This window comes from Frankliniella occidentalis, unplaced genomic scaffold (genome assembly GCF_000697945.3).
Source record: "Frankliniella occidentalis isolate FOCC.00 unplaced genomic scaffold, Focc_3.1 Scaffold58, whole genome shotgun sequence".
Taxonomy (NCBI): Eukaryota; Metazoa; Arthropoda; class Insecta; order Thysanoptera; family Thripidae; genus Frankliniella; species Frankliniella occidentalis.
Window position 1 is genome coordinate 852,985 of NW_026267188.1, and position 23,813 is coordinate 876,797.

The 23,813-nt window shown below is 39.6% G+C and overlaps 6 protein-coding genes across 7 annotated transcripts in view; 2 read left to right on the forward strand and 4 right to left on the reverse strand.

Annotated features, from left to right (window-relative positions):
• Positions 1-1,292, reverse strand: part of LOC113213874 (uncharacterized) — a 9,489-nt gene extending 8,197 nt beyond the window's left edge. For both annotated transcript variants that reach the window (XM_052267747.1, XM_052267746.1), the window contains exon 1: positions 1,153-1,292. In XM_052267747.1, the coding sequence (XP_052123707.1) occupies positions 1,153-1,222 (70 nt within the window). In that variant the 5' untranslated portion in view covers positions 1,223-1,292. The remainder of the gene's footprint in view (positions 1-1,152) is intronic.
• Positions 1,293-2,397: 1,105 nt separating this feature from the next.
• Positions 2,398-6,286, forward strand: LOC113213873 (RNA-binding protein spenito). The gene has a single exon (XM_026433084.2). The coding sequence runs from the start codon at positions 2,687-2,689 to the stop codon at positions 5,099-5,101; it is 2,415 nt and encodes an 804-aa protein (XP_026288869.1). The 5' UTR covers positions 2,398-2,686; the 3' UTR covers positions 5,102-6,286.
• A 2,890-nt stretch (positions 6,287-9,176) lies between these two features.
• LOC113213872 (polynucleotide 5'-hydroxyl-kinase NOL9) lies at positions 9,177-12,941 on the reverse strand. The gene is made up of 9 exons (XM_026433083.2): positions 11,651-12,941; positions 11,375-11,567; positions 11,059-11,295; positions 10,711-10,924; positions 10,465-10,607; positions 10,119-10,377; positions 9,933-10,034; positions 9,665-9,858; positions 9,177-9,590 (listed from the first exon to the last, which is right to left on the reverse strand). Exons 1-9 carry the CDS (start codon positions 12,833-12,835, stop codon positions 9,361-9,363), a joined length of 2,757 nt encoding a protein of 918 aa, XP_026288868.1. The 5' UTR covers positions 12,836-12,941; the 3' UTR covers positions 9,177-9,360.
• Positions 12,942-13,623: 682 nt separating this feature from the next.
• Positions 13,624-15,643, reverse strand: LOC113213871 (60S acidic ribosomal protein P2). Its single transcript, XM_026433082.2, has 5 exons — positions 15,495-15,643; positions 14,551-14,722; positions 14,371-14,460; positions 14,216-14,297; positions 13,624-13,781 (listed from the first exon to the last, which is right to left on the reverse strand). The coding sequence occupies exons 2-4, from the start codon at positions 14,720-14,722 to the stop codon at positions 14,224-14,226; spliced, it is 336 nt and encodes a 111-aa protein (XP_026288867.1). The 5' UTR covers positions 15,495-15,643; the 3' UTR covers positions 13,624-13,781; positions 14,216-14,223.
• Positions 15,644-15,830: 187 nt separating this feature from the next.
• Positions 15,831-18,236, forward strand: LOC113213869 (histone deacetylase 3). The gene is made up of 4 exons (XM_026433079.2): positions 15,831-16,751; positions 16,841-17,028; positions 17,115-17,328; positions 17,414-18,236. Exons 1-4 carry the CDS (start codon positions 16,050-16,052, stop codon positions 17,615-17,617), a joined length of 1,308 nt encoding a protein of 435 aa, XP_026288864.1. The 5' UTR covers positions 15,831-16,049; the 3' UTR covers positions 17,618-18,236.
• A 174-nt stretch (positions 18,237-18,410) lies between these two features.
• Positions 18,411-23,747, reverse strand: LOC113213870 (TLC domain-containing protein 3A). The gene is made up of 6 exons (XM_026433080.2): positions 23,570-23,747; positions 22,814-23,088; positions 22,407-22,728; positions 22,221-22,322; positions 22,021-22,149; positions 18,411-21,938 (listed from the first exon to the last, which is right to left on the reverse strand). The coding sequence occupies exons 1-6, from the start codon at positions 23,615-23,617 to the stop codon at positions 21,744-21,746; spliced, it is 1,071 nt and encodes a 356-aa protein (XP_026288865.1). The 5' UTR covers positions 23,618-23,747; the 3' UTR covers positions 18,411-21,743.
• Between the last annotated feature and the right edge of the window lie 66 nt (positions 23,748-23,813).

Consider the following 23,813-nt stretch of genomic DNA (forward strand, 5'->3'; position numbering starts at 1 on the left):
CCGCTCCGCCCCGCCCCCGCTCCACCCCGCGGCGCCACGCCCCCCTGCGGACCCGGGGCCTAGTGATTAACTGAGCAAATAATTCCATGAGCCAACAAAAGGACGACGTGACACCACCTCCTGAGGTCCTCCTCCCTCCGTCACGTCGCGCCGTTTCGTCTCGCTGTTCGCGTGGACAGATAGCTCCGCGCGGTCGCCTCCTGGGGACAGCGGGCACCGGGGGCTGGGGACCCCGCACAGGGGCCGCGGGGGACAGTCCGAGTCCGAGGGACAGTCGGTGAAGCGTCGAGGTGGGGCGGCTGTAGCTGGGGACCAGTCGTCTGATTCAGAAGAGCGTTCAAGAGGGGCTCTCCTATACCTCCCGTATAGCTCCGTCCTTGTTGCACTCAGGTATAGGAGGGCAGGTTTTGGAGAGCCCCTCTTGAACGCTCTTCTGAATCAGACGGCTGGTGTGTACACGCTGTGAACTAAAATTTCCCCGCTGCACTTTATTAAACGGACCGCCACGACGAGTGGGCAGAAAATGTAGCTGAGCCCCTGCATGAGGTCAGGTCAGAAAGCTCTGTATGCGGCCAATGCGCGACGAACGAGGTGGCGCCTCGGGCTCCTCCTCTGGTATTGGATAGAATATCATACGTTTGACGTCGTTTTAGCGAGGGTACGCCCGCGTGCCGCCTTGATTTTGGGGGCAAGCGCCTTCGGCTTGCAACAAAGGAACCTACAAGCAGACCAGCTGAGCGAGAGCGAGAGCGAGCAGAGAGCGGCGGTACGCCGCTTTGGCGTCGTTGTTGCCCCAGGTTGCCTCAACAATTATTTCCCATCGACAACGCAGATAGGCCTAGTCGTACAGCGGCGGAGCTTGAGCCTGTCCAAACTGTCTCTAATTCGGCCAGCAATGAGCAGCAAAGGTGAGAGTTCGTGTGAAGGTGACGACTTGCGCCCTAAGCACCACGAGTCTGGCCGACTGATTCAGAAGATCGCTTTCGTATACCTCCCCTATAGCTCCGTCTCTGTCGCACGCATGGGACAACCGGGGCAACCCCACTTAAACGCTCTTCTGAATCAGTCGGCATAGGGCTGGGGCTGGTCTACTAGTGGCCTAGGAGCAATCTGCCCTGGTTGGGGGCGGGGCTATTCGAGCCATCCACTCACTTGTCGGGTGCGTCCAGGCGTTGGCCGCCGAGCTGGCGATGAGGGCCAGGAAGATCAGCAGGACTGCCATGTCCAATCCACGGGAGCAGCCGGCGACGTCTGCGGCGGGGCGGAGCTGGCGGAGACGCGCTCCTGGCTGCCTGCTCGCCCGGCGCAGCGCAGCACGGCGCACCGGCCACCCCACGCCCACCAGCCTCCTCCCCCACGCCCCTTCGCCGTGCCGTGAGGTGAGCCGTGACCGTAAAGCATTGATATGACAGACGGTCCAGAACACCCGTCTCTCCGATCTGGTGCGTCGCCACGGCGCGTGAACCGGGCGAGAAAATGAGAAAACTTGTTGCAAATCCATTGTCACTTGTACTTTACGTTACGTCAAGCTTAGACATGTACCTACCTAGGCTGTTCGCATTCCGAGTCGTGTGGATCCCTACATGCTCTTGTTGACGTGATGTGTTAGGCAGTTTCAGCAGCGCGATTAGAGAGAGTTTGCTCGCTCGCTCGCTCCCCGACCCGCGCGCCGCCTCCTTCTTTCACTGTATGGTGGCTTTACTTTTCTCTTAAACACGCAATTCAGTTCAGATTCTCATTATTTCTTCACACTGTGCAATTTTGTTAACTTGCAACATTGACAAACAGTTATAAGCGATTTTAAGCGCTAAGTGAGCGCTCTAATCGCGCTGCCAGCCGCGACTCAGTACTTAGATATAATTAGCACTGCTAACTGCCACTATGGTTTTTGTAATTATAAAATCATCATACACTGCATTGAGTCAAATATCGGCTCTTTTAAAACATCCCGCGCTGGGCTATCCCCACGGCCACCCCACAGGTCAACAACTTAGTGTCGTTTGACCTCTGACGCCGAACCCCTGTCACTTTCAAAAACGGGCACCATGGATTTTCAAAGAAATTACATTGTAATATATATTTGTTGGCACTGGTTTGAAAACAAAGTATTTTATTATTCCAATCAGTGATAATGTTTCTTTGAGGATACATCCATGTCTTTGGTATTGTGGTCCTCTTGTGTTTCCTTTCCGGAAATGATTGTCGCGTTCATTTTGACCTCAGCTGATCCTTGTATTTTTGTGCATCTTACTTAAGCGAAATCAACAAAAGCAAGAAAAAATTTTCGGTGTCCTTGCTCATTTACTATGATTAAGATCCATTAATCTTGGAAAATGAAAATAAATACATTTTCATAGGGGAGAGATGGCAGCACTTCCGCTACGCCTTCTAGAAGCTAACGTGTCGATGACAACATCCTGTTCCCCAGTTCATTTCCCAGAAAGTAGTGCAAGTACCTCTTTGGAATGTTTTTATTTGACGGAAGAAAATAGTTGTGACGATATATTTATGTTCCAAGACGAAGTCTGCGTGTGTGTGAACATTTGAGTGCGCCCGGGGGGCTTGTGATCTTGCTACTGGCGGCCCAGAGGCCGTAGCGTCCGTCGTCTAGTCTGGCTGAGTGCCGAGCCTTCGCCTGGACGCCATTAGTGGCTAAAAGTGCTGCGTTACAGGCTCACCCCGATTGATGATTGGGATCACCAAGGAGGAAAGGCAACGCATCACAGTGAAAATTCGCAACAACATGAAGAGGAGCTCTGACCGGGACACGCCTCCGTCCCGCAGCAAGCGGTCACGGTCCAGTATTGGGCGCTACGACGACAGTTCCGACGAGAGGATGACGCCAGACAGGGACAGGGACAGAGTACGCGGCGGGCCGGGTCCTGGGCGTCGGGGTAGCCGCGCCGGCAGCAGGGGGCGGTCCACCAGTCCGCGGAGGTACCCGTCGGACGGGGCTCACCGCGAGAGGGACGAGTATCGTGGCAGGGACGACAGGACGTACTCGTCTTACAAAGTGTTATGTGTGAGTGCGCTGCATCCCAAGGCGAGTGACGAAGTGGTAAAGGATACCCTGTACAGAGAGTACAAGAAGTTTGGTGACATCAGCATTAGGATCTCACGTGACTTGGACGAACGTGTGGCTTATGTTTGTTTTAGGAGCTCAGAAGACGCTAGAGATGCTAAACATGCCAAGCCAAGGATAATTATTTATGACAAAGTTGCTGTTGTGGAAGCTGTGTACGAGACGAGCCGTGGTTCTGGTGATGTGTATCGTCGTCCCACTAGCAGACCCAGAAGCAGGTCTGTCAGTCCAGAGTATGATAGGTATTATCAGCGTTCACCTCCACCTGAACGACATCGTCCTGGTGACCAACGCTATGATCGATATGGCCCACCACCTGGCATGCAGCACAGAGAATTCCGTAGGGATGGTCCCCCTCCTCATGATTTCATGCGCCCTCCTGTTCATCATGGCCCTCCACCCCATTTGCCACCAGGCCCTCCACATCACTATGGACCACCACGTCACATGATGCATGGTGGTTTTAAGCCGCCTGGTGGCCCTGGAGGACCTCATTTTGATAAAATGGATCCAAAGAAAGATAAATTTCCTAATTACTTGCAGCACTTGCCTCCAGAAGATGATCCTCTTGCTACTAGGACATTGTTTGCTGGTAATCTTGAAATCAATATTTCTGATGATGAGCTTAGAAGAATATTTGGGAGATATGGAAATGTTGAAGACATAGATATCAAGCGTCCTCCACCAGGCACTGGGAATGCATATGCCTTTGTCAGATATCAGAATTTAGACATGGCTCACCGAGCCAAAGTAGAACTGTCTGGGCAGTATATTGGTAAGTTTCAATGCAAGATAGGGTATGGTAAGGCCACTCCAACTACAAGAATTTGGGTTGGTGGCCTAGGTCCTTGGATTTCAGTACCTCAGCTTGAGAGGGAATTTGACAGATTTGGTGCTATTAAGAAGACTGACTATGTAAAAAATGAAAATCAGGCTTATATTTTGTACGACTCAATTGACGCAGCACAAGCTGCTGTGAAGGAAATGAGAGGATTCCCTTTGGGAGGTCCAGATAGAAGACTCAGAATTGACTTTGCAGATGCTGGCCCTAACTTTGGTTTCAAACAACGACCCCCATTTCCACCAGAGGATGCTGCATCTGGCGGTGAATTCCGCCCACGACCCCCAGGAAGAGAAGATTTCCCCTATGACGCTCCTTATGATGCTCCTTATGAGGGTGGTGAGTTTGGAAATTACAGTGGGCCACCAAGAGGGTTTAGAGGAAGAGGTGGGATGCCGTGGCATGATAGAAGAGGAGGTGGGAGGGGTGGTTTTAGAGGTGGCCCTGCTGCATTTCCACCTGACAATTATGTCAGAAATGATGATCCAGAATGGAATTCTCGCAGACCACCACCAGATGCAGAATATGATGGAGCTGGAAGGCGCTCAAGTGTTGGCGAAGGTGGCGCTGATCGTTCTCGGTCAAATTCACCTCGCAGGCATTCTGCTGGAAGTGATTCCGGATCAGAGAGAGGACGCAATGGGCTCATGGGCTCTGCTCACACCCTTCCAGAACTTGCTCGGAAATGCTCAACTTTGTGGCAAGGTGCTCTCATTCTTAAAAATTCTCTATTTCCAGCCAAATTTCACCTTTCTGATGGAGACTCTGACATCATTGAGGGCCTAATGAAAGATGAAGATGGTAAACACATGTTAAGAATAACTCAAAGGCTCAGACTTGACCCACCTAAGCTAGAAGATGTGTCAAAGAGAATCTCATCTTCCCTTTCACATGCTATTTTCCTAGGGTTGGCTGGTTCATCAGCCTCTGTATCAAATGATGATAGTACAGTGCAGACTCGTCCTCTCAGGAATCTTGTGTCCTACCTGAAACAGAAGGAGGCTGCTGGTGTAATTTCTTTACTTAATAAGGACACAGAAGCCACTGGTGTTCTTTATGCTTTTCCTCCTTGTTCATTTTCTACAGACCTTTTAAAGAGAACTGCCCCTAATCTGACAGAAGAGAGTTTAAAGGAAGACCACCTGGTCATAGTAGTTGTGCGAGGTGGTAGTGCATAGCAATAATCTTTTCAATTAGTTGACTGTAGAATGCCTCAGAAGGAATACTATCTTGCACTTAAGCTTTGGGCTTTGGCTTTAATTCATGTCATGTGGTACACACATATTTTTATATTGTACTCCTATTAATAATGAAGTGGACCTACAAATGATTATGTACAATCATGACTTTTATTGATTTGATTGACCTCAGGCTAAACTCATTAGGTCGTCAGATTGAAAATATTATTTGTACCCTATAGTATATTTTTTTGCTTTTATGTCACAGAGTTTGTTATCAGTGTAGAATTTTGATGCTGTGGTCAATTTGTGATGCAGTTTAAATAAATAATTTCTCTTTTAAAGTGAAAGTATATGGTCCAATAATAGATGTAGATAGTAATATATGATTAGGGTTTAGCTGAAAATTTTGTAACCCTCTTATAATTGTTGATATACATGGAGGATAAAATATGTTGTTACTTTACAGTGAAAAACTGTACTGTTAAATATTTGAGTAGTGATTCGAGGTGGTGTAAGAAACTTATATTTTACTTTGATAATTTCCTCTTTTTTTTTTCTTGTATCATCTTTTGCTTTACTTGCTATTTACTAACAACTGTCTTGTTACAACATTTTCTATCTATCATGGTGATCCACTCTGCAATAGAAAATCAATAATGTATGTATAGTTGTAAATTGAACTTGTAAACTAAAAATTAAATTATCCTTTTTTTTTTTTTTTTACTGCAAGGATATTGTCTTCCATTTGACATGTTCATTCATTGTGATGAATTAAAGTTCCTGCAAAGAGTGTGGAAGTCTATGTGTGCCTGTGTTTGTATAATACTTTTCTTTCTAGAAATACTTCGTGGGATACCTCTACAATGTGCAATAGTGATAGTGATATCAAGCCTCAGACTAAGTGCTCGTCATTAATCTGGCTTTGTGCGTTAAGTGAAGTGCAGTGCAGTGTTGTGCCTTGAAAGACTCCAATTTTCCAGTTTTATGATAATTATTCATGGAATAGATCTTTCAGTTTTTCACAAGAACTGCCTTTTTTAATTTATTTTTTATTTTGATTGTTAAGTGGAAGTGGTGGGAAACTGTGTCAACTGTGCCTAATCGTGAACCCAGGAGAAGTGCAGTGTTCAAGTGTGTTTGTGTGCAGTAAGTTTTGTGAAATAGAGAAGTCCTTGCAGATTATTGTGATTTTCATTTTTTCAATTTGCTCCCAGTGCCCAAATAACTCATAAGTGGTGAAAAGTGAAAGGTGCCTCAAGGATACAAAGAATAAGTGATTTCACTGTGATAGTGCATCTTTGAGTTTTTCTTTTTCATTCTTTATTTATTGCCAGAGAGCAAACATTTTAGTGATGTGTGAAAGTGCTGTGATACATTAGATATTCATCATTGACATGAATTTAACATTAGTGAAACAGTGGAAGTGCTTTGAAGTCAGAACCATTAAATCACATGAAATGGAATCACAATTTAGGATGTAGTGCAGTGTTAGTGATTGGATACCAGAGAAGTTACCAGAGAGAAGTGCTTCTAGTGCTAAAGAAATTCACATGGAAGCAAAATTTCACTGTGCAGTGATTACTCTCAAGCTAGTGTTGATGAGTTATCAAAAGCCTTCTTGCTTTCAAACATTCCCTACGTGTGGGTCTTGTGTAGTGTAGTGCAGTGCTGTGATCAGTGAAGTGAAGTGCAGTGTTGTGCAGTGTAGTGCTTATCTGGGGATTCTCTCCAGTTGTACAAAGTACAAAGTTCCATTCCGCGTCACCACAAACCTATCATTTCATCAATTATCAGTTTCCTTGAAGACCAGAGAAGCTTCATCATCAGAGATTGGCTACATTGCTACCTCTTCATTTACGTATATCTTTAGTGCATTTTCGAAAAATCTCCACTTTCTATCTTTCTTTCCAGCTTTCAAATGTGTTATTTTCTGCTATCCAGACCACTGAAATGTGAATATCTTTTTCATAGTGACAAGAAGCTGTTTGCATCATTTTTTTATTTTTTTTCATTTTTTTTTTATGGTTAATTATGTTTTATAATCAGGGGCTCCATTTTTGAAATTACTTTTTATAATAAGTTGTCTATTTTGGGGTGTCACTAGATATTTTAAGTATCTATCTATCTATATTCATTTACGGGCAGTAAAATGTCCAGTGCTATATGCTAGATGAGTGCTTTTGCTTCAATGTCACAGTTTCAGTTTTGTCCTGTCACATATTTGATGGCTGTTTTCTACACCATAGAATTGGATTAATGGCTAACTACTGGTTCTTTTTTCCTGTCTCGTACCACAAGTTGAAGCCTTCAGTGTGGATTGCGTCCAGGGGAAGGAGGGGAAGGAGCTGCTATGGCAAGCAAAACAAGTCTGAATGTTGTAAACATTTCTGGCTCGTTTCTCAGCCTGTTAACGGAAGTCATTTCACTGTCTGGCACATTATTGAAGTGCCTTGGAAAGCAGTGAAGCATTGGACCCCTTATCCCTTTACCTGGACGGAACCGTAATGATATGTGAGTGTGGCTGTGTTGTGGATGACAAGGCTTTCCGAAAGTTAACTCTGTTTCTAGACTTTTCTTCTCCTACAACAGATTTCATTTATTCAAGATTTGCTCCTATCCTGTCAATCTTTTTCTTTTTAACTGCAACTATATCCCCATTCCTTTTCATTTTTATACACTCCATAACTCATGTCCTAACCACATCATACTATGCCTGTGCCTTAGTTTTCCTGTTGGCATTACATATTAGTTTTTGATTCATGAAGACTGACAGTACTTAAGGTCTGTAGATTTAATTTCCTAGTCTTATTAAGTTCTAGTAATTTGGCTCATATTCTTATACAAATTCTATTTGTGTGCTCATTAATTTCAATTGTTTTTTATTTTTATATCCTTTGTACTTCTGGAAGTATTGCCTACACCTTTTTGCTGAGTATATTCTTTTTGGTGTGTAATTCTTGATGATTAGCCCAGCCGTAATCAACTCCCTTAAATCACTTGCAGTATATTATTTCATGCTATTTATAATTAATCTAACTTCCAACCTATATAATATTGAATCCCTCTCAAACTCTCCTCATTCTTGGTATATTTCCGTTTGGAAAATTGTGAAATGTGCTCGTCAGAGAAAAAGATGAAATGCCTCCAAAATTCCAACATCAGAACTTGTGCATGCTCATCTAATACCCCACTTCAACTCAAGTGAGAGAAAAGAAAGGAAAGATTTGAAAAAAAGAAAAGAAAGAAAAACACCCTTTGTTTCCCCATTACACATTTTACTCAAAGTTCCACATGATCTAAGAAGTATTCACTCACCATGCAGTACAATCCTCTGACAGATCTCTAAACCAAATTTCAACTATAAGAAATCAATCAATTGGTATTAAATAATTTGCTTCACACTTACTGTAAGTTACCTGAAAAATCTTACAATACAAAGGCCACAAAGGCTATATGCCACTACAATTGAAATCTATAGTCACTTCTGGGGGGCAGAACAGATATTCCTTCTCAAAGGGGTTTCAAGTATTACTCAAACCTAAAATATCTCTTTTTTTTTTTTAAATAAGTAAATAATTTAACAGTTGGCTTTGAGAGGCAACTATGAACTTCTACGCAAAGGGGGAAGGATCCAGAAACAAGGTAAGTACCAATAAGAGAAGTAAAAATTTCAACCCTTCTGGAAAAAAAGGAAAGTATATTTGATCAACAAACTACGACTGGCAGAAGGGAACATGCAATTTCAAAATGAGTTGAAATATAGAATGTAATTTTGATTCAAATGATTGCATCTGAAAACTTGCGCAGTAAAGCTAAATTCGTCAGCAGAACGGTTATCTTTCTGCACAAGAACAAGTCAACTTTGAAAGGACAGCATTGCATGTGAGAGCTAAGTGAGTTATGATTCTTTTCACACTGCTCTTTCACAGAACGGGTGCAGTGAAATCATTTTTTATGAACCATTTCTTTGAAGGAAATGGTTCAACAAGGTTATTTTCTCTCTCCATAAGAAAATGGCACAGCTCATTTTGAAATATACATGATATGTGGTAGTTTTTAGTAAATAGTCTAGTAAAGCATGAACAATTATTTATTTTAGACTCATGATGGATGAGCAATCGCTTTTAATTAACAATAAAAAGAAATCCAGTACAAATTTTTATTAATTCAAACATCCTCTTCCTGCATTGTCAAAGTTATTTAGAATTAAGTAATCATGGGAGCACAAAAATACAGATAGATAAACTACATAGTACCTACAACCTATTAAAACGGAAGGAACGTTTTGAAGGTAGGGCAGCATGTTGACTTTCAGTAACAACTACAAATGGAACTGGACCAGGCTCTTTTGGTGGAGTTAGATACACACATTGTGGTAGGCAAACAGCACCCAAGACCAAGCAATTCACATTGTCTAGAATATTGGGAGGTACTGGGGTCAACAGGTAAAGATTCTGTGACTCCATGTCAATTCCACGAACAATTCCTGAAAACCCAAATATGTGTAAATTCCAACTGGTAGTAAAAAAATGAAAATAAGATCAAATTTATAACACTCACCAAAACCTAAGCAGTTAGCTACATTACGTCCAGTTAAAATAGAAGGAAGTCCAGGCTCTCCAGCTCTAATTACATTAACTTCTTCAGGACTAACAGAGCATAAAGCAACTAAACTAGCATTAAAAGCTGACAGTGCTGCTGAAGGTGGAACATTCTCATGACATATGTTGAGGTATAGGGAATCCAGGGGACAGCTAAAATCATCAGATATCGGAGTGAGAATAAGTTACATGGAAATGCAAATACCAAGGGTGACTGGAATACATACCAATACGGAACAGCCTCAAGGAGAGACAAATTTTGAGTACTAGCTATTAGAGACAAATATGAAAGTAAAACAATCTCTCGAGCTGGTCTTGCACTAATGCCTCTGCAAAAGAAAAATGAAATCCATAAATCTAGATTTAAAGCAAATCAATGATATACAATGCTAAATACGGAAAATGCTACTCACAATGAATCGTGATGTTCTGACAATGTGTCTGTCACAGACTTAACAATATGGAGTTTATAGTCTAATGAGCTTGGACATGATACCTGGTGACCCTGAGCCATAAGTTGAAGCCTGAAGGGTGAGCTGGAGCACATTCTCTTCACATATTCGACAGATAACTGCTCGGGATAATTACGTGAACTAATCTTGCTCTGTACCTGAATAACGCCCGTAGGCTGCAGAAGTGAAAGAGTTTCAACTATAATTGAAACTCCAAGTCCTGAAATACAAAAAAAATTAATGCAAACTAATTAGTTATGGCCAATGGAAATAATAGTAATTTAAACAGTAGGTAAACTCAATGCACCTTTGTTGAAACCCATTGTGTTGACCACACAAGGTATATCCCTCAAATTTTCATCAGATCGCCAATAATTTATGATAGCTAAGCAGGCATCCATATACCGAGACACACAATTTGAGACATTAATATCACCAACATAAATGCATCTGCAAAATTAAGTTTAAGAAAAAAAAAAAAAAAAGAAAAAAAATTAAAATTGAAAAACACAAGGTTGTATCAAGTCAAGCCAGATTTCAGAAATGTACATACTTCAGTGGATCTTGCAAATGAGTAAAGTTTGGACCTAGAAGAGGCTTGGCAACAAGGGAAATAGACACACATCCAGGTACAGTCAATTCAGTCTGTCCTGGATCAAAATCAATCAATAACACACTTTTCTTTCCACAACTAAGTAAACGATTCACCATAAATCGTAGCATTGTGGACTTGCCAACACCTTTTCCTCCACAGATAACTGTACAGCCTGCAACAAAAGACAAAATAAAAAAAGGTAAGAAATGCATAGGTGTGCAAGAAAAATTACAGGCAGCAAAGTTTATAGAAAAATTGATTAGTTTATATGTAGAAAGACTTCCACATTGTAGCAGATTTTCTTACCAGATTGCAGACCAATGTTTTCACAAACATCATCCCAATCTTCTCCCTTCTGATATTTATGGCTTGCTGATGGTGGATAGCATAAACACTGCAGCCTTTTGCTTGCCTTCCAATATGAATGTTGGTTTACTTTTTCAGGCGGGGCCGGGAATAATTTAATATTCACATACTGCTCTAAAAATTGGGGTAGAGTGTTTTCTGACTTTTTCATCAAGAGCATTGCATCCCCGTCATTTCCTATAATATTTACATGGAAGAGTTAGTGGAATAAATATCTCTATTTTGAAATTAAATTTAAAAGTTAATATAACAATACCTTCTGCAGCTAAACTGGCAAGTGAATTACTTTCTTCTAGAATATGAGATTTATGACACTCATCATCAGTTAAAACAGTTTGAACTGAAAGCAGGCTGCTACCACGAGCAGAAAAGACAGTATGACATCCACTTTCAGGTGTCAAGCGATATCCCAAAATTTCCACAGTTCCTTTGAGTACCTCTAACTGAACCTGTGAAAGCAAATCAACAATAAATGAATCAAAATTTATTATTACGTACCTGTAATAAATGACAAGAAAAAGTAAGCAGTTACCTGTCCACAAAATATAAAGGTGGATGGGTGTTTGAGATTGAGAACAACATGGCCATCTATAAAATGAAATTCCGCTCTAGACCAATCATTTGTAAGCTGTAGCACTTTCTCTGATGTTTCTACAACATCCTCAAATTCACACTCGCTTCCAGCATTAGACAATCTATCATCGACTTCTGGCTGGGAGTCATCAGACTGCACTTCACTTTCTGAACAGCTATGCATGACTTCATCATCTGTAAGTTCTTTAGAAGGCAACGTCTTCTCACATACAGTAGTAACACTGAAAGCGGATAGACAAGAGTCCTTCTTTTTTGCAACTTGAGCACTTAAGATTTCTTTGCCTCTTGATTCATCAGAGTTGCCGGAGTCATCTTGTGTGACAGTAAAGATAGGACCTTGGATGCTTCCGGGTTTCATTGTAACTGACATTGGAGCAAATCTTTTCTTTACAGAGCAAATATTTTTGTTTTTGTGTAACCTTTTGATTTTCTTTCCTTTCAACTTCAAGGGACGAGTTGAGTCACGGTTTGACACATTTAGAACATCCATTGGTTCCTCATCTCCATCTTTCTTAGCTCGGTTTGTTTTACCAACACGTGATGCTCTTATGATTGGATTGTCTGAATCTTTCTTCTTAGAGGTGTATACTTTACCAATACGTGAAGCAGCTATGAATGGACTGTCGAAATCACTCAGATTATCTAATTCAGGAGATTTTGTTTTCGAACAGCTTGCACTGTCCACTTTGCTACATTGCGGTGAGGTATAAATCCTATCTGAATGGCCATTAACCTTCTGGAAATTAGCAATGGGCTCTTCCATGGATATTTTCTTACTAACAAAATCAGAGTTTCTTTGCTTACGGGATACATCCTCTCTAGAAACTTGGTCTGACACACCATTCGTTTTACAACTTGTTGTGGCTACCTTTTTAATGCGTCCAGCTGCAGTTGATTTCTTCTTCGTAACACGATCATTTAGATCATGAAGAACTGATTGACTTCCGATGTTATCCATTGTCTCTTTCTTGACATTGAAAAATAACACAGGATCCTTGACAGTAGGCTTTGCCTTATGTATTTTCACTCGGTTACCTTCTGTACGTTTCTGTTTCATCTTCTTAATAACTGATTTGGCTTGTTGAAGCCGCTGAGCCTCCACTTTTGCATTAATGGGAGGCATATTCACATTTCCTGTAGTCACAATGAACCGGCGTCGACAACGGTTGTTTTAACACTTCGACCACGTTGTAGAGGGTTATACTGCACGCTGAGAACACAGGCCACAGCGCGCGCGCACACGCACACACACACTCCCCCCCCCCCCCCTCCTTCCCTCTTCTCTTATCCAGCCAGAATTTGAAAACAAAAAACACATGAAATCCTACTGCCAAAATAAATAAATAAAAATCTTTGAATTACGAATAAGAAAAACAGTTTGCCAAAGGAAGGGACAGTGAAACTGGAACCTTGAACTTTCGTTTTGTTTGTAACCCATGCGAGATTGACTCACCGGCCGGATAGCGAAATTCCTCTACGGCGGGTGGGAAGAATAACTTAGTTGTAATGTGAGCTATTACATCAGTGCAAAAGACCATTGCCAGCCAGAGACTGAATCTATTTGTCACAAGTGTCATGTCACAGATCAGTTCATTCTCTCTGATCAAGAAGATGCAGATGTGTCTACCCAGCTTGTTCTTGTCCCAGCGTAATGTTTGAAGGATTCAGGGTCGTGATTGAGTCAACATTATTCAGTGGCACTACAGTTTATTTTCGAAAACATGCAGAACAAGTCAGAAGAAACGATGAACAGGCCTGCCAAAGTGGCCCGCAAGTTAGTTACCACTAGTTTAAATCACAGCGGGAACTTAACTTACGAGCCACCTTAATCAGGAATCCTCACAGCAGCTACCACATTATTTCCCTGCAATTGTATTAGGTTGTACAGGGTGAATAAATCTGAATACTTCATATTTTTTTGAACAATTTATTTGCATAAACTCAAGCTGAACTTGATCATAATCTTCGACCTACATATAGGCCAGGAATAAGAAAACTTAACCTAAATTGTGTGGAATGATCGAAGGCCAGGTTGATTTAATGCATTTAAACTGCACAGCTGGTTGAACCTGCAACAGAAATTATTGTATTGTGAGTTTTTCTATGACAAATACGAAAAACCGAGTTAAAAATCATGAAATGAAGCATCAGTCAAAAGTTCGGCATCATGATTTTCAGCCGAAAGATGGTGATTAAATTGCAATCATCATAAGCTTCAATGATAACTAAAGGGTTTCACATGTTTACTTGGCCACTGAAACATCAGTAATAGTTTGACATCAACATAATCAGCCGAAAGATGGTGATCAGATATATTCATCATAGGTTTCAAGTGCTGATATGCAATAAGCATTTTACTTTCAGACTCAACTGAAGATTCAGATAGAAATAGATCATCAAAAGTTATCAGCCGAAAGATGGTGATTGGTTTGAATCATCATAAACTTCAGGAGCATGTTAAGGGAATTTAAGACCAGAAATATTTAAATAAAGTTCAACTCACATTAAGGTCTAGTCGAAGAGACCGAAGCCCATGTCATCATCCTCTTCTTCAGATTCCTCCTTCTTGGCTTCCTTCTTGTCCTCTGTAAACAAAAAAAGAACATTGTGAAAACTTGTAAACTATCTAGTAAATAGAGAGAGAAAGTTTTGACATACCCTTCTTCTCAGCGGCAGCGGCAGGAGCAGCTCCAGCAGCAGCGACTGGTGCAGCACCAGCAGCAGGCATGGTGGCAAGCTTCTCCTTACCTATAGAAGTAAAGTTTCGTAAACATTTATATTCATTAATTAATTTATATAATAAAAAAGAAATTGCAAGAAGGGAAAAGAGCTACCAACCCTCCTTGATGAGGTCTGGGATTTTCTTCCCCTTCAGCTGGTTGATAACCCTGGTGAGGGCATCCTTGTCAGCCTCAATGCCTACGGAGCTGAGGATCTTCTCAATATCACCAGCAGCTGGGGCCTCCTTACCGCCGAGCACGGCCAACAGGTATGCAGCCACGTAACGCATCTAAACAAAATAAGACAGACAAAAATATGTAAGAAGTGGTCTTAGTTAAGGAGCTGGAGATATTGACACTGAAAATTACAAATTTAAAACAAACTTCAAAAGGACAGTCCAGCATTAGGAATACACGCGTGAGAAGTATTTTCAAAACCTCTAATGTGATGAATCTCATAATTAAACATCCTCATGACGATAGGAATGTGAACAGCCGTAAAAGATTTTTGTATAATCATTGATCCATCAGCAAAGTTTAAGCGACATCAGGACTTGCAAACAATGCAGTTACCAAAGTGATTTGATCTCATAAAAAGAAATCCTCATAGCAATAGGAATGTGAACAGCCGTAAAAGATTTTTGTATAATCACAGATCAGGTATCACTGGTATAAGTTCGAGACTTAGATTCTGAGATATGAATGCGGACGCGTGGGGACCGGGCGACAGTAAGATGTTTGACCGCGACCGCGAACACGTGGAAACAAAGGTAAGAACACGATCGCGCAAAGACTCCTACTCGTAAACTTTGAGGAAAAGAAGGTAACACAACTCTCGGGCAACCACGGGAGTTACAAGAATTACAGTTCACGACTAATAGAGACGAATAAGGAAGCAAATCGGCATGGTCAATAAATAGGTTAGACAAAATCATTCACTTTAATTACTCCAAACGGGAAATTAAAGTTGCATGAATATGGTGGATAGAAGTTACGTACAAAAAACGCGCAATATACAAGGAAATTCTAAGTTAAATACACTAAAGGTTTACTCCAACTTACTTTTAAGTCTTCTTGAGACACGAAACGTGTTGCACGCCGACTGAATGAGGTGGTGTCAAGAAACGGAAGGGATCTTATGGGGTTACTTCTGAATTCAGCCGCAAGTAGCGCTGCAGAACTTCCGTTTGGTTTGTGAACTGACCAGTTTTTGACCACTGTGAGCGTCCTGCAATAACAAAATAATTTAGGCGGTTTATGAACAAAAATTTAAGTTTTTACAAATATCTTTCAATTTAAAAAAATATTAAAACCTTGATAAAACGACAGAAAGCTCACTTGGTCAAGCATACTGGAAAATGAAGGGGCGAGGGGGGAGGTGAGGGGAGGAGGCGAGCAGGAGCTAGGTGTAAACAACACTCCGTTGCAAGTGTTAGAAAACAACGGTTTTTGGTGCAGAATTCCACTCTACGTGCATAGAATGAAAAAAATTGTGGATGAATTATTAAGACAATACAGCAGGCATGGCACTTCTTACACTGCTTAGGTTTTGAAGTGTATTAGGCCCGTTAGCCGCTCAACTGAAGTGTAACTATAACCTATATAATACCTATCAAAATGTCAAAGAAGGTGTCATATTTCTACAGCCCGGACGTAGGGAATTTCCATTACGGGCCGGGACACCCTATGAAGCCTCACCGACTCTCTGTCATTCATAGTCTTGTTCTGAATTACAACTTGCACAAGAAAATGCAACTATACAGACCATACAGAGCTAGTGTCCATGATATGTGTCGCTTCCATTCTGAAGAATATATCGACTTCCTGCAGAGAGTTACTCCGCAAAATCTCCAACAATATACAAAATATCTGAGTCATTTCAATGTTGGTGATGATTGCCCTGTCTTCGAAGGACTGTTTGACTTTTGCTCTATGTACACTGGTGCCTCATTAGAGGGGGCTACGAAGCTCAATCACAACAGTTGTGACATTGCCATAAATTGGTCTGGTGGGTTACACCATGCCAAAAAGTGTGAAGCCAGTGGGTTTTGTTACGTCAATGATATTGTAATAGGCATCCTAGAACTACTCAAGTACCATCCTCGTGTGCTGTACATTGATATTGATGTACATCATGGAGATGGCGTGCAAGAAGCATTTTACCTGACTGATCGAGTAATGACAGTATCTTTCCACAAGTATGGAAATTATTTTTTCCCTGCAACTGGTGATATGTATGAAATAGGTGCCGAAAGTGGTCGTTACTATTCTGTAAATGTTCCGCTGAGAGAGGGCATTGATGATGCAAGTTATTTTTCGGTAAGATAATTGTTTCTAGTTGCTGAAAATTAACACTTATGAACTTATCTGGACTTCAAACTTAACTAAATAAGCTCTGTTTTATCCAGGTATTCAAGCCAGTGATATCAGCCGTGATGGAATTTTTTCAACCTACCGCAATTGTTCTGCAATGTGGTGCAGATTCCTTAGGTAATGATAGATTGGGTTGCTTCAGCTTGAGCACAAGAGGCCATGGAGAATGTGTGAAGTTTGTGCGGGATTTGAATGTTCCATTACTGACATTAGGAGGTGGAGGGTAAGTAGTGTATCGAAACAAAAATTTGTACCTCATTACAATTATGGTTTCCTACATTTCTTGACCTCTACAACTTGTTTTCATAGATATACACTTCGTAATGTGGCTCGGTGTTGGACTTATGAGACTTCATTACTTGTTGATGAAGATATAAACAATGAAATTCCCTATAATGAATATCTGGAATACTTTGCTCCTGATTTTTCATTGCATCCTGAGGTTGTAACCCGACAAGACAATGCTAATTCAAAGCAATATCTAGAAGCAATAACAAAACATGTTTTTGACAATTTGAAAATGGTCAGTTTTTTAAATGTGTTGTTCTATTCATTATTCAATCAGTATTCTTCCAACACTTTTATTTATTTTCAAAATTTTCCTCCAGGTACAACATTCACCCAGTGTACAGATGCAAGACGTTCCTGGTGATCTTTTAGCTACACAGGAAAGGGATGCCATTATTAAGGATGAAGCCGATCCTGATGTTAGAATTAATCAAATTGATGAAGACAAAATGGTAGAACCTGCAATGGAGTTTTTTGATGGGGACAAAGATCAAGATAAAGCAGACACCACTCCCAACTCATGATCCTTACTGTAAATTTAATTTTTAAGTCAAATTTCATAAAATTAGTTAATGAAAATTGAAAGTACCTGTCTTATAAATACACACTATATTTGCCCTTAAAATCAAGTAATTTTCAACAGCTGAGCATCTTCTTTGATGTGTTTTATTTAAAGAAGTATGTCGTATCTGAATTTGCCATTTGTAGATACTTTTCTACAGTGTGAAAAAAAAAATAGTTTGATGCTCATAAACTGCATTTTATTATTGTACTTATATCTCGTGAAGAATTTCTTATCATGAACAGTTAACCTTGCTGGTTAAATATGTAATTTTATTGTATTACCTTTTTTTCCTCAAAATTATTCAAGTGTAGGTTGCTTAAGGATGCCTCTGGTCAGGTTATACTTAATTTTTTTCTGTTTTCATATGGAAATATTCCAAAATATTTTGTACTCATCAAAAGAATACTGTTGTTGCCAACCTTTAAAAATAATTTGAGGTAATTTTATATGATACCTAACTCTGTGGTCAAAGTAACGTGTTAAACAGAACCTGAAAAATGTCAAAAAGGGTTTAAGATACATGTAAGCATCGTATTTTGTAACTGTGATTTTTAAAATATACCTAGATGAAAATGGAATTCTAATCTCAGAATAACTTCTTGACATGTTACAGTAAACGTTATTTAATAATGATTAATTCATTATGAGCAATGGCAGAATTTTACCGCTGCACCAATCATAAAATATCTAGGATAAGAACAAAGGGTGTCATAATACATGATTGCAAGTGGGGTGTGAAATTGAAGTTTGAATTTATAAGTTTGAGATAGCAAAGCTAGCTTTTAATAGCGATTCCACAGTCAGTCACAAAACCTTTAGTAAAGCAGCAATAGGATTTCTTCCTTAAAACAATTGCAGTAGATTTACTTGCACAATTCCACTGACTAGATTGAAATACAAAGAGGTAGTTGTTGGGACAACAACTCTTTCCAGAAATATATGTACCTGAAATGGATAGTATGGAAGACAACAGAAAAGAAATGCCTGATAGAACCAACGTTGCCACAAACCTTCAAAATATGTCTAATTTTCAACATATTTCTAGGTTGGAACGCAACTCAAAAGTTTAAAATAGTGCAAAACTAATCCCCCAGATGAAAACAGTGATAATTACTCATTTGGGCAAACTGTGAAAACATCAAGAGGAGTCAAAACAATAATCTGCAAGAGTCTCTGCAGAAGAGATAAAAGCCGTCTTTCAGTGAAAAGGGAACAGAATAGCAGTCACAAGACAAACAGCAAGGAGCTCATGACAAACCAACAACATAAACTCAACGATAAACACATTTTCAACCCTTTCTTTACTTAATAATTTTATTCAAAAGGCAGACTTTGGTTTTAATTTTTAAGTCTCACGAAAGCCAGTGCACAACTGACGGTAACAGTATCAACAGACTAGGTCATACCCATACTTCTAAAGAGGATACCACATTATTTTACCGCAAAAGTATATGTATTAGAAATGGAGCAAAGTAGTGTTAACATCTACAGAGTTCAGTAAATATATGTGGTACTTAATCTATCACATTTAATGTCAGGTTCATACTGACATTTAAGGAAGTGTATTAAAAAAAAAAAAAAACTGCAAAAAAAATAAGCAAATTGGTACATCACTGTTCCATGTAAGAAGACAGGTTCAAGTTGATTGTCTCTCATATTGTATCACATCACTATAAGTCAAAAGGTAATCACACTTTATATATAATTATAAGAAACATCAAAGTTCAATTCAAATGTCTTTTTCAACATTAATTTAAAGTCATTTAAAATAACAAAGATTGTTCAGACAATGAAATATCAATATTAAATGTTAACAAACTTAACAATAGAAATAGTACCACAAAAGTAAAGAAAGTGTACTTCACAACTTAAGTAACCACACAAATCCACACTTCCCAAGATGCCATTTTTATTCAATTCTATGTAACACCCCTTTTCCGGATTTTGAAACCCATAAGTAGAGGGTAGCTTAGAACCAAGTATCTGTCTTTCAGGATTTTCCCCTCTGACTTCAACTGTAAAATTTGGGATGTGGCTTAGAATCAAGTAAATAAAGTAAAGGTGCTCAAAATTTTGTGAAATAGGGTATCCCACTCTCCTATTTATATGACATTCAATTAGAGGGCTAAGCTAGAACGAAAACAACATGTACCCTGCAGATAATTTTTAAAAACATTAACCATTTTCATACTCTATCCTTCAATCATGTAACAATATTGCTGGTAAATAATGTCACTAGAACAATTTATATTTAAAACGAATACTCAGCTTGTTCATCCAAGCTCGACTAAACAAAAATTGCATATAAGTGAGAGGAACACTTAACATTATTGGTAAGACATAAGATAGACATTGATCAGTCTACTTCATTGTTGGAAATCAAAGTGATACCATAAGATACCACATTAAGAATACACTGCAAACAAAAATATGTGAACTGAAAGAAATAAACAGAATTGATCATACACAGGTAAATATGACAAAAAGGTTACCAGACTTCGTTAAACAAGTGTGACAAAACAGCTCACTGGTATAGGAAGCAAGAGCCATTCCCCAATCAAATTACTAAAGTGAGCTTTAGGCGTATCAAACATAGATTAAATATTTAATGCTCAACCTTCCGAATTGTTTTTGAAATTGCGATGTGGGATATACGTATGACAGGAAGCACTAGAAGGTAAATGTGTCTGGAAATCTTTTGCAGCATATGAGATGAGTTACCTTGCGATTAAAGGGAATAAAAGCAAATACATTAATTTAGAGTACAATGCGTACCCCAGAGAAAATGATAGAAACTCCAAAATAAATAAAATGATAAGATAAATACAAAAATACTTTACGGTACACAATAGTACATAAAATAAAAGAGTAAAATTGTGAAGAACAGCTGTTTACACAGATACTTTGGTTACAACTGTGAATACATAATTGTGATCATTTTCAAGCACTGACACAGCCAATGTAGCAAAAGCACAGTAATAGTGCAAACTAGACAAACAGGCATTCCAAATTAACATAGCAATGAAAAAAAACACTTAAAAAGGGGCCCACTGTATGAGCTTACAGTAGATGGGGGCAGGGAGAACCGGCAGAGGATAACAATTCCATAAACTGTGTCATTCAAATGCGAAAAGAAAATCTTGCAAGTTCTTGTTAATTGTTGAAATATATCTAATGAAATGACGATTTGGTAAGAGTTACACTGCTTTAACATCGTAAATGTAGAACATATGATCCTGCCACAATCTTGAAAAAAAAAAGGGGGGGCATCGCAAGAAAATTCTGTTCCATAACAAAGTCGTCATGTTAGGCCATGTAAATTAAAGCGGTAAAATCAGAACATAACCAGCAGTCAAATTTAACATTTTCCTTATGAGTAAACATCAACCAAGAATTTATATAAGGTCTCAGGATATTGGTAATAAGGAGACAGAAAAGTTCTGAATCTGCACATGGAAAGAGGTAGCTGCCAACTAGAACTTATCACTACATGAAGGTTAATCTTTGGTTTTACAGGAACAGAATACTTCATAGCGGCAACATTTCAATTACTGTCAACACTCATCCAGCTGATGAGAGAATAGGGAAGTGGAGGGGGCTAAATAATCAATCAATAAGACATTCATACAAATGCTGATAAAAATAACAGTGCGCCCTTTGCATTGCAAAATTGCGCAGCTATACTCCTCTAGAAAAACTTGTGCGTTCTTAATACATACTGTTTGGAGAAAGCTGTTTACAAGACATTCAGAATATCATTAAATATCTTAACAAAGTCAAATCACATTTGGAAAGATAAGTACATGAGATAACTGTGGCCCCAGTACAAGAATACTGTTTTTAATTGGAGACGGAATAACAGGTAGATTTCTATGTAGAAGTCATTTGCCCTCATTATGGAAGCACTTATAAGAATATTTCACAAGGAAAACAAAACTCTGTCTCTAAAATATTAAGCATTAGAATTCATGAACATTTTGATGTTTGAAGAAAACATGTAGTGAGGAAGCAATGAGGTTGTGCTCTTAAGTGGGCAAAAAGTCATAAGGTTTGACTCCTAAAATAATTGACAACACAACAGAAGATCAGCTTCTTATGTCACCCCCACCTGCCGTATGTGGTTTGCATGTAGTAGAGTTGCAAGGTTGAGCACCACCATTTCCTTTTTTGCTTGAAAATATAGACACAGCTCCCTTTGTCATCAAAGAGAACCAATAGAACTGTGGAATTGTTAAAATAGCCATGCTGACTTTGCAACCTGTTGGAAGGCTCTTCATTGCCTTCAATCAAAAAATGAATTAGATTTAAACTCATTTAAGATAAATTGATTGAACAAAATTAATAATTAATACTAAATCTTACCTCCCAAATTGATTGGTTGATGAATTCACTGTACATGTACATAACATACGGAAACATTGCCAAACGACACAAGAAAAATGTTAAGAGCATGGTAAGCCCATTTATAACATATATGCTAGATGCTTTCATCTGGAAAAAAATATTAATTTATTAAACTACTTCACATAGAAATTTTCCAACAAAGAGGGAGTGTTAGATACCTTTAATTTACTGAGGATACCACGAATTGAAACAAAAGGGGTGCTAAGCTCCATGAGATAGACAAACCCAAATACGCAATCTCCCAGACCACCACGCAGATACTAAAAGAGAAGGATACGTATGAAATATGAAAGTTGAAGAGACATCAGTGAAATATGCTGGTGAATCCACGCAACAGAACTTACCACAATCAGGAGAAACCCAAACGATCCAATAAAAAGGTGATGTAGAATTATTAGAGGTTGTCTTATAAGAAAATCAGCAACTTTGCTCAGACGGCCTTTTTGTTTCTCCTTATTAACAGTGCCGTTAATAGCTCCATTAACAGCGGTACACAAATGAACTTTATACATAGACCAAATGTCATAAAAAAAATAAGCTGCGCCAAACCATGCATACGCTTCTGAAATAAAGTGGGAAGAACGGAGAAAATTTCTTGTGCATGACCAAGCACATACAACTACCCCAGTAAAACATGATAAGACAGCTTGAACAGCAGATACAATTCTGAAACAAAATAAGAAAATGAGCAAAAAGTAAAAAATGAGTACAAAATATAGCAACGCAACTAATATAAAATAATAGAACATACTTGTTAGAAATGTCGAGAACCTCTCCTATGTTAAGCTGATACTTCTTACGGCAACGCTGCCCAATTTTTGTTTCAAGTCCAACATGGTTCAGTAGAGCAAATAAAGAAACAAAAAATACTAGGCCAAGTGCTGAAAGCCAAGCTCCAAGGGCAATAGGAATGTGGTCACTCGGATGAAGGGGTATCAAGGATATTCCAGCAACACTTAGTGATCCAACAACAGAGACCACCAATAGGTACAAGGCACAGTTACTGCATTGCATGTTCTGCTCCACCTGAAAATTATTACAAAAGAACAAGTTAGGGCTAATTAACAATGTCACTTGTCATTTGAACACAAAGTGTGGAGGCAGGTGTGATCACATGATTATTAGGATCAACTTTCAGGTTAAATTCAACAAGTGGACTAGGGTTAAGCTTTTAGACAAGAAGTGCATTTTGCTAACAAAATACAACAATTGACATGAAATAATCGTTTTTGATCGGTTTAAACTTGAAAATCAAAGTAAAACGAGACATGAATGATGTCTTCACTGAGTATTTCAAACTAAGACTCAAGCGAGCGTAGAGCACTTAAGCTTACGTAGAAGGGAAGTTTTCTCAAGATAATTGAAATCACGAAATTCGGGCCTCAAATCTGCTGACGACTGCAGGAATACTTGGAAAATTGGACAGGTTATGAGTATCAATGTGGAAAACCAATCTAACCTATCCCCCGCAGGTACAAGAAGCTTTACAGCAAACGGTAGCACTCACACTTTTCTCCCTGCCATTGATAGTTTTCGGAGCGCCGACCTCCATCATTTACGATAGAATCCTTGGGGGAAAAGGTTAACACTCCCCTGCGGACGGGGACGCCGCCAAATCCATTGAGTGCCGTCTGCTTCTGCTACAGCTCGCTGAGCTCGCTGAGCTCGCCCGCGCCTAGCTCCTCCCCTTTCGCCCCGCCCCGCCCCTCTTCCTAGTGCATGCGTCCTCTCTTCCGAGAGCCCCCCCCCCC

Excerpts from the sequence above, each read along its gene's own strand:
- LOC113213873 (XM_026433084.2), top strand. The coding sequence starts at position 2,687 with ATGATTGGGATCACCAAGGAGGAAAGGCAACGCATCACAGTGAAAATT.
- LOC113213872 (XM_026433083.2), bottom strand. The coding sequence starts at position 12,835 with ATGCCTCCCATTAATGCAAAAGTGGAGGCTCAGCGGCTTCAACAAGCC. Across the intron at positions 11,568-11,650 it reads CCTTTATATTTTGTGGACAG|GTTCAGTTAGAGGTACTCAA; the intron begins GTAACTGCTTAC and ends TTGCTTTCACAG. Across the intron at positions 10,035-10,118 it reads TCAGAACATCACGATTCATT|AGGCATTAGTGCAAGACCAG; the intron begins GTGAGTAGCATT and ends TTTCTTTTGCAG.
- LOC113213871 (XM_026433082.2), bottom strand. The coding sequence starts at position 14,722 with ATGCGTTACGTGGCTGCATACCTGTTGGCCGTGCTCGGCGGTAAGGAG. Across the intron at positions 14,461-14,550 it reads CCCAGACCTCATCAAGGAGG|GTAAGGAGAAGCTTGCCACC; the intron begins GTTGGTAGCTCT and ends TTACTTCTATAG. Across the intron at positions 14,298-14,370 it reads CGCTGCCGCTGAGAAGAAGG|AGGACAAGAAGGAAGCCAAG; the intron begins GTATGTCAAAAC and ends TTTTGTTTACAG.
- LOC113213869 (XM_026433079.2), top strand. The coding sequence starts at position 16,050 with ATGTCAAAGAAGGTGTCATATTTCTACAGCCCGGACGTAGGGAATTTC. Across the intron at positions 17,029-17,114 it reads CTGACATTAGGAGGTGGAGG|ATATACACTTCGTAATGTGG; the intron begins GTAAGTAGTGTA and ends TTGTTTTCATAG. Across the intron at positions 17,329-17,413 it reads TTTTTGACAATTTGAAAATG|GTACAACATTCACCCAGTGT; the intron begins GTCAGTTTTTTA and ends ATTTTCCTCCAG.
- LOC113213870 (XM_026433080.2), bottom strand. The coding sequence starts at position 23,617 with ATGATGGAGGTCGGCGCTCCGAAAACTATCAATGGCAGGGAGAAAAGT. Across the intron at positions 22,729-22,813 it reads GTTCTCGACATTTCTAACAA|AATTGTATCTGCTGTTCAAG; the intron begins GTATGTTCTATT and ends ATTTTGTTTCAG. Across the intron at positions 22,323-22,406 it reads TTGGGTTTCTCCTGATTGTG|TATCTGCGTGGTGGTCTGGG; the intron begins GTAAGTTCTGTT and ends CTTCTCTTTTAG.